The sequence below is a fragment of the Herpailurus yagouaroundi genome, unplaced genomic scaffold (genome assembly GCF_014898765.1).
Source record: "Herpailurus yagouaroundi ecotype Mexico unplaced genomic scaffold, PumYag 569, whole genome shotgun sequence".
NCBI classification, from domain to species: Eukaryota; Metazoa; Chordata; class Mammalia; order Carnivora; family Felidae; genus Herpailurus; species Herpailurus yagouaroundi.
In genome coordinates, this window is record NW_024412786.1 from 3,136,379 (window position 1) to 3,148,533 (window position 12,155).

At 52.9% G+C, this 12,155-nt stretch overlaps 1 protein-coding gene across 2 annotated transcripts in view; it reads left to right on the forward strand.

The window, feature by feature from the left end:
• Window positions 1-11,553, forward strand: part of PACS1 (phosphofurin acidic cluster sorting protein 1) — a 155,384-nt gene extending 143,831 nt beyond the window's left edge. For both annotated transcript variants that reach the window (XM_040466040.1, XM_040466041.1), the window contains exons 15-24: window positions 458-564; window positions 1,269-1,423; window positions 1,559-1,669; window positions 2,443-2,545; window positions 3,269-3,311; window positions 5,481-5,523; window positions 5,782-5,917; window positions 8,379-8,605; window positions 9,820-9,939; window positions 10,093-11,553. In XM_040466040.1, coding sequence (XP_040321974.1) covers window positions 458-564; window positions 1,269-1,423; window positions 1,559-1,669; window positions 2,443-2,545; window positions 3,269-3,311; window positions 5,481-5,523; window positions 5,782-5,917; window positions 8,379-8,605; window positions 9,820-9,939; window positions 10,093-10,208 — 1,161 coding nt within the window. In that variant the 3' untranslated portion in view covers window positions 10,209-11,553. The remainder of the gene's footprint in view (window positions 1-457; window positions 565-1,268; window positions 1,424-1,558; window positions 1,670-2,442; window positions 2,546-3,268; window positions 3,312-5,480; window positions 5,524-5,781; window positions 5,918-8,378; window positions 8,606-9,819; window positions 9,940-10,092) is intronic.
• Window positions 11,554-12,155: the final 602 nt, after the last annotated feature.

Below are 12,155 nucleotides of genomic sequence, written 5' to 3' on the forward strand. Positions count from 1 at the left end.
TCAGCATAACAGAATACAGGTATCTTGAAAGGTACAAAGTGCTATAAAATGCCAGAGGTTGCCCTAGTTCCCAGCAAGGCAATTCAGAAGAGGCAGAGCAATACCCTCTGGCCCCCAGTCACCGCTGCCCCCTGCCCCCGGGTAGATCCTGGCGCCAGAATCCCTCTTTCCTAGTGGCCCCGACACCCGGAACATACGCTACAGAGGCAACATGAGAATCTAAAGATTCCTTAACCTTCCCACATTTCCTGGTTAGCATGTCTATATGGGGTCTAGCCCCACCTTCTCTTCACTGGCAGCCAGAGACCTGACCTTTGCCCGGCTTTGATCTCAAGGACAGAGGACGGGCCCTGCCACTCAAGCTGGGCCTAGCCTGCTCCTTGGTGCCTGTGGGGGAGCTGCGTTCTTGCTGCGTGGACTCACCTGTGTCCCTGCCCTTTCCCTCCCTGCCCCCCAGTACGTGGCAGAGCTGCTCCAGGACCAACGGAAGCCTGTCGTGTGTACCTGCTCCACCGTGGAGGTCCAGGCCGTGCTGTCTGCCTTGCTCACCCGTATTCAGCGCTAGTAAGGGCTCTGCTTGTCTCCTGCCCTTTGGGGCTCCCTCTGACTTCATCCTCCCACCCTGACTTCTATGCAGTGACAGGAGTGCCCTGCCTCACCAGCCCAAAACTCCTCGGTCGCCGTGTGGTTTACAGTGGCGGGCCACGGTGCTCTGTTGTCCCTGCTGGCCCCAGAGGTCAGGGTGTGAAAATGTCATTCTCCTGCTCTCCCTGCCTCCCAACTTGTACTCTTGACCTGCCACATCTTCTCCTTAAACCCAGGACGAAGAAGACCAGGGAGAAAACCAGGGTTTTACAAAGGCCTTTTACTCTCATCCCTCTAACTGTGCCACGATACTTGGCATCCAGAGTCAGGACCTCCCCAGAGGGGCCCAGAGTCCCCGCCAATGGGAATGAGAACCGCAGGTCCTCCAGGCATCTGGGCTCACGCCCACCGCTGACCCCTGGCAGCACTGCCAGATTGTCTCCCATTAGCCTAAGCTAACTCTTTCTTCCTTCTAGACAGTCACCTGCCTCTCTGATCCTAGGTTTCTCTCCTTATTGCAAAAGCACTGTAGTTCATTGCCTCTCTGTGTATTATTTTGTTTATTGGCTTATTTTCCCTCTGTGGGTTGTGGAATCAAGTGAAGTCAAAGCTTGGGGCCTTTGTCCGAGTAGGATGCTGGTGAACCCCCTAAATGTGGTTGTGACTCTTCCCTTGCTCCCCAGCTGCAACTGCAACTCCTCCATGCCGAGGCCAGTGAAGGTGGCAGCAGTGGGAGGCCAGAGTTACCTGAGCTCCATCCTCCGGTTCTTTGTCAAGTCGCTGGCCAGCAAGACCTCCGACTGGCTTGGCTACATGCGCTTTCTCATCATTCCCCTCGGTAAAAATGGAGTAGATTTCACTCCTGAAGCAGCATGTTGGGGCTGGGCCCTAAGAAGGGACAGTTAGGGAGCTCAAAGGCCAGGCCGTATTTTGTCCCTTAACCACTTTACCTTCTCTGGTTTCCATCTCCTAGGTTCTCACCCTGTGGCCAAATACTTGGGCTCAGTCGACAGTAGATACAGCAGTAACTTCCTTGATTCTGGCTGGAGAGACCTCTTCAGTCGCTCGGAGCCCCCAGTGTCAGGTAATGGCCGTTTGTGAGGGATTGAGGCAAAATGCCACCTGGTTCATGGAGGGCCAGTCTTGGCCAAAGGAGGGGCCAAGATAGCTTACTTTTTTTCCTCCCTATGGTTCTACCACTCCCAATCCCTTTGCATGTTTATTTTCGCAGTAAGTATTTAGTAGGAGGAGGCCCATTATGTGCAGTCCCGCTTCACTCTGGACATTTTTAAGCTCTGCTGTTTGCTGTGCTCCTATGCATCTAGAAATAAGGAGGGCCATGAGGAGGTGATGAGGAGGACATTTCTAGTTGCAGAAATCAAGCATAAGAAACAGAGAAGAGTTACTAAGCAATCTGTTTATAAGCTAGTAACACTGTGCTGACCACGTCTTTTCTCTGAAATACAGAGTAAAAGTGGCAGCGCTTAGAGTGAGCTTGAGTTCTGCAAGGCTGAGGAGTAGCAAATGTGTCTCCAGACCTTGAAGGAAGTGATAGGCACAGATTGGTAGAGTGGAGGAGTCCCTCTAGGTTACAAGATTGGTATGAACAAAATAGAAGCGTGAGCACGATTAGCCTGGAGGAGAGCGGAGCTTTGAGGAACTGCAAACGGAGATCGGAAGGGAGAGAACAGCGCTTTGGTTCTCGTTCCTTATATTCAAAACCAGAGGATCTTTAGAACCCTTTCTCTCCCTCAACTCCGAGGGTCTTCTGATGGGTCTCAACAAGGGGATCTCTCAGAAGGTTTTCAGGTTTGCCTGCTGAAATAAACCGGCAGTTATCTCTTGTCTTTTCTGCAGAGCAACTGGACGTGGTCGGGCGGGTCATGCAGTATGTCAGTGGGGCAGGTGTCACACACCAGCTCCCCGTAGCTGAAGCCATGCTGACCTGCAGGCATAAGTTGTAAGTTTCACTTCAGGGGATTTCTTGAAACTGCTAGGGTGGGTGGGCTAGCTAAATCTTGAGTTTTCTTTGCTTTTCTGTATTTTCCTTCTCCCCACCTGTTTCTCTTTGTAGCAACTCAAGAGAATATGAGAGGCAGTGTTTTTACCGCCTTCCATCCAGGCCCCGCCATCCTTGTCCTGGGCCTCCCCACCCAAATAGATGCCCCCTTAGCAAAAGAGAAGCCCATCCTAGGGGCTGAAATCCGCACATGGGAGCAGGTGGTGAAGTATGCAGGATCAGAACTTTTGCCTCTATCTGTGGCTCCTCTGCCATCCTGAGACATGATGGAAAGTGTCATGTAGTGTCTGGACTCCCTTGAAGCCACAATAAAATATCAAAAGCTGGGGCACCTGGGTGGCTCAGTCAGTTAAGCATCTGACTTCGGTTCAGGTCAGGATTTCACGGTTCGTGGGTTCGAGCCCCACATCAGGCTCTGTGCTGAGAGCTCAGAGCCTGGAGCCTGCTTCAGATTCTCTTTCTCCCTCCCTCCCTCCCTCCCTCTCTCCCTCCCTCTCTCTCTCTCTCTCTGCCCCTCCCCGGCTTGTATTCTGTTTCTCTCTGTCTCTCAAAAATGAATAAATGTTGAAAAAAAAATTTTTTTTAAATATCAAAAGCTTGTATCCCCAGCTCTCCATGCAGTATCACCCACTAACTATAAAGCTTTTCTTTCTCTCCCAACAGCCCTGATGAAGACTCCTATCAGAAGTTTATCCCCTTCATTGGCGTGAGTACTGACTCCCCACTCCTCTGTACCCCATCCATTCTCCTGGCCTCCCCACATACACATACACAAATAAAAGATTCATCTAGACAGTAGTTCTCATCCAGAGGTGATTCTGCCCCGAGGGGACATCTGGCCATGCCTGGAGACATTTTTGGCTGTCACAGCTGGAAGTTGGGGTGCTAGTGGCATCCAGTGGGTAGAGACCAGGGATGCCGCTAAACTTCCTACAGTGCACCAGACAGCTCCCCAGCCCCGCCAAACAGATTAATCTGGCCCCAATGTCAATAATGCCAAAGTGGAGAAACCCTGGGCTGGAACATGTACTGAGCTGTTCCTTTCAGTATCCTCTTTTCCTGAATCATGGGCTACCCCAGATCATCACTAGTATCCTCATATTTATTACACCAAGCCCAGAACCTGGTGCCTTGGCCTAGGGAGGGACATCCAGAGCATAGGTTCTGCAGTCTCCAGGGAAAAGAAGGCTGCCTCAGAAATGAAATAATGATAGATGATATTCTGAAGAGAAGTCCAAGAAGTAGGTATTTCTGTCTTCAGGGTCAAATGTACCACTGAAAAGGAGGATCCCTCCTTTCCCTTCCTATTTAGTCAAAGGAGAATCTCTAGATGAGTTCATTGATTTTGAAAATAAAAGGGAAATGTCTCAAATATCCCTGATGTCAGGTGGCACTGGCCTTTGTTTCATTTGGCAGTAGCTCGGCCATAAGGCAGAGACCAACCAAGAAAGGGACCCCAGAGGTGACAGAGCTGACACCCTGTGGGGCCAGAGCACTCCACAAAAGCGTGGCTGAAAATTCAGATTTCCATGTATGAGACAATTGAATTTCACTTCCAAGTCAGCTTGTATCTTTTCCTATACTCTCCTAGCTTTGGGTAGGGGGACATAAGCAGATGAAGGGCTTATTCTTTGCTCGTCCCGGACTCTGGATGTCTTGAGTGATCATGGGAGATCCCTGAGCCTGGAGAAATTCGGTTGCCCTTTCTTGTGCCTTGCTAAAGCCTACTGTCTGAATGATCCACTCAGTTCCTGTTAGCCACTGGGGCTACTTCCATTGCCATGTTGGAGGCTCCAGACCACAGCCTGTAGCCTAAGCTGATGGTTTGATACACATCTTTGTGGAGCTATGGGTTGCTGCACACTCTGGCCTCACAGACAAGAGAGAAATATTAAAAATTAAAAATTTAAACCAACAAAGGAACTGGCAGCCTCATATAATGCCAGGGGAGCAAGGGAGTTGTGTCCAGGAAGTTCAGAGTGTCGGTATGTTACTTTCCGAGAACTAAAATAAGGATGCATAAAGAATTTGGGACAAACTTCAGTGAACAGCAGCACTGTGTTCTAAGTAGCCATGACGGGACCATTTGCACGTTATCTCCACTCCCTGTCAGTCCCCAGGGTGCAGCTTCTGTGACCTCTCAGCTCTGCTGCACTTCTGCCGGGTGCTAGGCCCTTGGCCTGCTACTTCACAGGAATTCACCTGTCACTTCAAGTCACAGCTGTAACATTTAGTCTGTTTCTAACTGTGCCCTTTGCTGGCCGCTGGAGGGCCCCCTCTGTCCTTCCCAGAATTCTCTATGAGAAATCTAAAATCCTTTGGGAAGCTGAAATTAATACCACTTCCTTGAGGCAGGAAAGGGGCAGGAAGGTGCCTGGGATCACCTCCTTATCCATATTGTCCCAGATTCCAACAGATCTGGAAAGGAGGAAGCTGGTATCAGCACATCAGCATGTTCCCCTGCTTGGTGCAACAGGCAGGCTTTCAGAGAGCTCCTCCCCTGCAACACCCTGTCTTACTAAGCTTTCTCAGAGCGGTTCTTTACTTCTCTGACATGGGAAAATGGCCTCCTACCCACGTGATCTTAGAAGAAATGAGATCAGAATACTGAAATGGTTCCTGCCTTCAAGGTGGCTTTTTGCCCTCCCTAGAGATGAGCCACAAGGCCTCATGTGCCCCCACATCATTGTTTGGAACTGGGCTTTTATACGTATCTTACAGATCTGGGCTGCTCTGGATTTGCAAAGATTTTAAAAGCCTCTGATCAAATAATATATAGTAATGGCTGTTGTGTCCAAACACCTGCTTCCAACTGGATCAAAATGTGTCCAGCTTTAGTGAGAGGACTTAATGTGGTATCTCTTCTTTCTCTCAGGTGGTGAAGGTGGGTCTGGTTGAAGATTCTCCCTCTATTGCAGGTGAGGCTGGGATTCTTTTGCTTCTGTGAAGTGAGGTGATGCCTTCTAGGCTCATCTCTAGTCCAGCAGGCCAGAAGGTGAAGATTTGGGGGCTCCTAAGGTTAAGTCAGAATTTGAGCAGGAAAACTGTGGCCACCTTCACTTCCTGGGTGAAGCGGCGGCAGGGGGTGGTGGGGAGGTGTTAAAAGCTCAGCTACAGCTGAGACAGAGGGGTACCTTGACCCCTTGGCTGTCCCCCTGTGCTTGTCCCCCTGACAGGTGATGGGGATGACTCACCTGTGGTCAGCCTTACTGTGCCCTCCACATCACCGCCTTCCAGCTCAGGCCTGAGCCGAGATACCACAGCCACTCCTCCTTCGTCCCCATCCATGAGCAGTGCCCTCGCCGTTGTGGGGTAAGGCTCTTGCCCATACCTCTCCTTCCCACCGACCCTCTCCCTCAGGGCCCAGGAACCGTACTAACTGCCCCCTCACCCCCGCCTGCAGCATTGTATAACAGTGATGTTATACTGAGTGTAGAAGGCAGGTTAGTGGCAAGGACGTTGGAGTTCGAATTCAGAGACTTCGGTCACTAGCCGGGCAAGTGGAACAGCCCTGAACAATGGAGGATACTCTCTTCCCTGTCTCCCAGGTAAAAGAATTGAATGAGACAAATGACAGAGAGACCTTCTGTAACCTGTAAAGTGCTGTACAGGAGTCTTGCTGGGGGACTGTCCAGCGAGGGGGAAAGAGTGTGGGCATGGGAGTCCTGCACACCTGGGTTCGAGTCGTGGTTCTGTGTTAGGTCCGCTACATTAGCTTTTGGTAAAGAACTAACTACTCAACGACACTTTCTAAGGCTCAGTGAGAGAGACCACATCAAGGTGTGACCATTGAGATAGGTGTAGGGAGCACTGCCATGGATTTTGCGGGGGCGGTGGCTCAACTCCAACACAACCGAAACAAGTGGGGATTTCTACCCAGGGAGCAGGTGTGGATGGAAAATGACTAAGAAGAAACATTAGGGGTCGGGAGATTCTTGCTGAAGACAGGTCAGGGTGTCAGACATCTTCTGGGGGCGGTGGCGGATGAGGAACCTGAGCAGGTATCCCAGGTGATCAGACAGGGAGAGTGGGGGCTCTTGCCAACTGTCTTAGCAGGGTTCTTGCTAACTGGATTTTACAAAGATGTACACAAATGAGCCTAGGAAAAAGTTTGGGAGCCAGACTAAAGTTTCTAAAGTTTTGTCAAGCAAAGAATCTGTCATTTGGACAAGTTACTAAGCTTCATTTTCATCTTTGTAAGTAGAGTGAAATAGCCATGTCACAGTCTGTGAGGCTTAAATAAGAACCTGTATGGTTTGGTACCTGGCACATGGGAGGTGTTATTGCCTTCTCTCATGCATTCAGTCTGTCTGTCAGCAGAGTGCCCGTTTGAGGCACTGGAGCTGTAGCAGCAAATAAGAAAGGCTCATCCTAGTCCCGGAGCTCAGGCTTCTGGGTCCTGGCAATGCCAGAGCAGCAAAAACTTTCAAATTGTGTAGGTTGCAGTAAGTGCTATGAAAAAATAGTAGGGGGATGGTTCTGAAAGGAGAAGGAATTTCTTTAGGATCTCGAGTACCCATAGTTTAGATCAGGCAGTCAGGGTGGCCTCTCAGAAGGCACCTCTCATGCCAGGCCTGAGAACAGAGGAGATGACAGACGGAGTGTGGAGCAGAATGCTCCTGCAGGGGGCTTGAGGGAGCAGGCTGGGAGGTGAGAAAAGGGCAGGTGTGAGTCAGGAACAGAAATGGGCTCCTGCACCTTCTTCCTCCCTGTTTCCCTTTTTCTGCCTTACCTCTTTGTGTGTCTCCTGGGAATGGTCCTCAGCAGCAGAGAGGGGAGGCACTAGCCCGTGGTTGTCCCAGAAACACCAATGACAGGGTCATGGTCCCTGAAGAACATGAATGTTCTTAGATGGCGAGAAGCCTGCATTGCACCTCGGATCCCAACCCTCATCGTCCCTCACCCTCTCCTCCCCTTTTCACTTCCCATCATGTGGTCTCTACTGGTTTATGGAAGGGACGGTACAGGAAAGGAGGAAGTCCCACACAGCCGGTAATGCCTCATGGTTCCAGGCTTCCTGAGGGTCTGGGGACCAGCCCTTAACTTCGACCTCCTTTTCTATCCCATTTAAGCTGGTTTTTAATGGAACCACTGAAAGTAGGCAGAAAGAAATGTCAGATGACTTTTGTAGCCTGTGTACCTATTGTGTCTGACGCCTCCTTTCAAGAAAACATCAGCCCTTTTTCCCCTCGGAGCTAAAATTATCCCTGAGCTAGAAGTGCCATAAATAAGAGAAAGCCACAGGTCAGCAACCATCAGCTCTCCCTCCTGGGGCTGCTGTGGAGCTGGCCAAGGTGTTTCTGTCTCTGCCCCACTTAATCTCTCCAGCCCTTGGCTGGGTTTTTCCTGGGCTCTGCTTGTTGGGTGTGTACATGTGTGTGCATGTGTATGTGCATGTGTATGTATATGTGTGCATACGTGCTTGCTGGGGGGGTGTATGTGTGTGCATATGAGTGTGTGTATGTATGCGTGCAGGCTTTCTTCCTAAAGCTCCTTTCCTCTCTGCTTCCCTTATCGCCCTGTGACTTTGTATTTGGCTCCCTCACAGTGTCTCAGGTCTTTATCTGCTCCTGGCTTTGTCCTCCGATCAGCCTGTCTCTCCCTTCCCACACGAACCAATTCCATGAGACTGGAGGGAACCCAGAGCCGTTTAATCTGCCGCCTCCTCTCACCCCTCCCAGAGCCTGGCAGTCTCCCCCGGGCCCTCCAACCTGGCCATGTAGTTGGGAACTGAAGGCAGAGCCTACTCTCCATTACTGTTCCCCTTCCTCAGGAGCCCCAACAGCCCATATGGGGACGTGATTGGCCTCCAGGTGGACTACTGGCTGGGCCACCCTGGTGAGCGGAGAAGGGAAGGTGACAAGAGGGACGCCAGTTCCAAGAACACCCTCAAGAGCGTCTTCCGCTCAGTGCAGGTTTCCCGCCTGCCCCATGGTGGGGAGGCCCAGCTTTCCGGTACCATGGCAATGACTGTGGTCACCAAAGAGAAGAACAAGAAAGGTAAGTGACATCTGAGGCCAGGGACAGTCGGGGCCACCGGGGTTCCCCATCTCCTCTCAGGGCCTGGGACAGAATCTGCTTCTGGGAGATCTTTGGATGAAGGTGAAGAGCACATATATCATGGGGTCCAGCCCGGGGACCTGCATCACCTGCGAGACAAGGTCGTTCCTTCTTTAACAAAGGAAATGGATGTTCCCAGTGAGCAGCTGGTCCCTACCTGCTGAACATCAGCACCTTAGGGGCCAAGGCAGTTAGTGCTGCCATAATGTAGGGAGCCTTTCCAGCCACTACCCTCAGGGATGGACCATGTGACAGAGGAGGACATCACTGTGTCCCCATGAAGCAGAATGTTTGTTGTTTAAGAATTAAGAGGAGTACAGCCCATTTTGGATAAGATGGGGCACTTAAGTCACTAGAGGTAGAGTTGGGGGTGGCCTGGGTCCTATGCTCTGAGAGTATGAGGCAGGAATCCCCACAACCAGGCCAGGGCTAGGGCAGAGCTTGCTGCCGTCTGTTCTGCTGATTTGGCTGTGCACCTGCCATAGCAGACAAGTCGGCCAGGTGACCCATGGGCCCTCCCAGCCCCACGCATCGCCCAGCTGTCAGGGGCTTTCTCTAATCGCTGGACCCTTCCTCCTCAGAGCATTCCCAAAGCAGCTGGGCCCCTTTCTGTTCGTGCCTCTGTTCCACAGAGTTCCTCTTGAGGGCAAGCGGGGGACTGTGCCAGGCCAAAAGCCAGAGCAACAAGGGCCGGCCTGACAGCTCTATGTGTTCTCCTTGCTGCCCCGACATCCCTAGAACAGAGATGGTGCAGACACTCTGGTGTGGCCTCCCTCCTCCTAGCCGCAGCAGACTCAGCCCTACGTGGGTGCGAGTGAGTAGGCAGGAGCCCAAGGGCACAGGCTCCTTGCCCTACAGGCTACCTAGAACACCCAAGCTGGAAGGGACCTCAGAGACCCAACTGGCCCCAGGTCCTCGTTACACAGTTGATGATACTGAAGCTCAAGGAGAGGCCTATGCTGGGAGGGGGCAGGACTCAAAGATCCTGGTACGTGCTGCCTGCCTACCCAGAGCTGGGGAGAGAGGATGTCCATCAGCAGATCATCTCCCCCACCACACACACAACAGGAAGAGGGGCCGGTGGGGCTGAGAGAGGGGAGGGGGTGAATACTTTTCCAAGGGTTGTGACAGAGGTGGTTCTGCTTGCTTTCCAGTTCCCACGATCTTCCTGAGCAAGAAACCTCGAGAAAAGGAGGTAGATTCCAAGAGCCAGGTCATCGAGGGCATCAGCCGCCTCATCTGCTCTGCCAAGCAGCAGCAGACCATGCTGAGAGGTACGGGGAGACACGGGAGGAGGGGTGCTGGGCAGGGCGGGAAGAAGAGGGGCAGGGGACTCTGCGGGGAGGGAGGCGATGGCCCTCCCCGAGGGACCCTGGGGAGGTGGCCTTAGCAGCCCTGGTCACCCCCTCCTTCCCCTGTCACCCCAGTGTCCATCGACGGAGTCGAGTGGAGTGACATCAAGTTCTTCCAGCTGGCGGCCCAGTGGCCCACCCATGTCAAGCACTTTCCAGTGGGACTATTCAGTGGCAGCAAGGCCACCTGAGGGCACTATCTCCTGGCCACTCTCCCTCCTGGCACTGCCACCAGCCTCACCGCCTGCGGGCAGGGGGAGGCCAGCAGGCCTGGGTCCAGCGTCCCCTTTCCTGGCCCTGAGGCCTGTATCTCTCTTGCCCAGTCCTGAAGGACACTGCCAGTGGGGACGCTGCTCCCCTCCCTCCTGCTCAGTCCTCTCCCTCCCATTCCGGGCCGGGGCGTGTCGATTTTGCCTTTTGGCACCCATCCCTGGAATTGAGTCCTCTGGGCCTCCCTTCACCGACTTCCAGTCTCCCCACATGGCACCAGTTCCTTCCTGGAAATAGGAAACCTGGAACCCTGGCCCACAGCAGGGAATCCAGCCCTCCCCATCCCTCTGCCAGCTGCCCAACCTGCCCCCCCTCAAATGGGGCCCAGGGCCACTTCCCACTCCGGTGGGTTCTCCTAGTGTGGGATAGGAGGGGCACCCTGAGCCCAAGGGACCCCCTCCCCTCCACAATCACAGGAGCAGCCCCACCCCTCCCTCACCCCCAGAACCGCATTTCTGTGGTGATGCCATGTATTTCTGGGGTGGAGGGGCCTTCCTGGTCTCCCCCATGCACGACTTCCTCACTGACCCCCAGGTCCCCCCTAGATGTCACGAGCATCCTTGAGTGTTTCTTTGGTTCTCTGCACAGCCAGTCTCTTGGTGGTTCCATGTGACTCGCTTGGGCACCAGTCGCTGTCCTTGTGGCTCCCCCTTGTTGATGACTCTCCTCCCTCTGCCTCCCACCCCCTGCCCTCCAGCACAGCCTGCCTCTTCCTGAACTCCAGACTGGGACAGATGGGAGGCAGACCCCCACCGGCATATTGTCTGTGACCCTACATCTCCCCGTGCCCACCATGTCCGTTTGTGTCCCATTCCCTAGTGTGTTCTTCCCCACCTCCCACCTGGACAGAGAGCCCACCTTCCCAGCCAGGTCTCTCTCCGGCAGGCTCCAAACCCTCCCTCTTGCCATGGGGGTCTGAGCCAACTCCTCAGCCTCGACCATCAGCCTTCTCAGGAGAAGCTGAGCACGCAGGGCCGCCATCCCAGCCGCAGCCCTCTGTCCACCACCCCAGCACCTCCACAGCTTTACCGTTGCCCTCACCCCTTCTAGAAGTTTTTGCACAGAACTTCATTTTGAAAAGTGTTTTTCTCATTCTCCATACCTCCCCAAACTCCTCCAGCCCTTATACCCCTGCTCAGCCCTGCTGTCCAGAGCATCTCCTGGGCTGAGCTGCTCTCTTGGGGCCGGAGAGGGGTGGGGTTTGGGGGACTGAGTGGATGTTGGGTTTTTCATTCAATAAACTGGTGATTTCTTACCAACTAGCAAGGCTTGGGCTTCTATGCCTCTCACTGTGATGCAGGATCTATCCGACCCTCTCCCCTCTGCACAACACAGCCGACTCCTCTCAAAATCAACTCCTCTCAAATGGCTGGAAAAAGCGCATTCTCATTTCCTTAATTATAGAAACAGGCATGAAGCTGTCTTTCCCGGTATGAGGCAAGCAGAGGTCAGAAACAGAAATAACACTCTTCTCACACCAAAATAACCTTTTTTCTCTGGGACTCACCATCCCCAAATCCCACTTCCCAAGACAGTGACATGTCAAGGGCAGTTTCTGTCTTCTGATTGATAATTAGAACTTGGGTTCTTTCTGTCTACTAGGCTGATGTCCTGCCATAGTTTTTGGATGCTGGTGAAGTCTGAGGCCTAGGGGGAGAGGGTGGAGCTGGGGTCTATCATTAGGTTGGCTTTCCTGCCTGCCATTAACTTAGAGATGGAACACAGTCACAGCCCCTGCTCTCTGGGTGCCTGGTTCTTTGCACACTCCCAGGAGAGAGGCCTGCACACCAACCTTCCTCTCGTGGTGAAGTGCCCAGAGATTGGGACTTGGCATCCTTGCCCTGCAGGACACAGCCACAGAGGAGTGT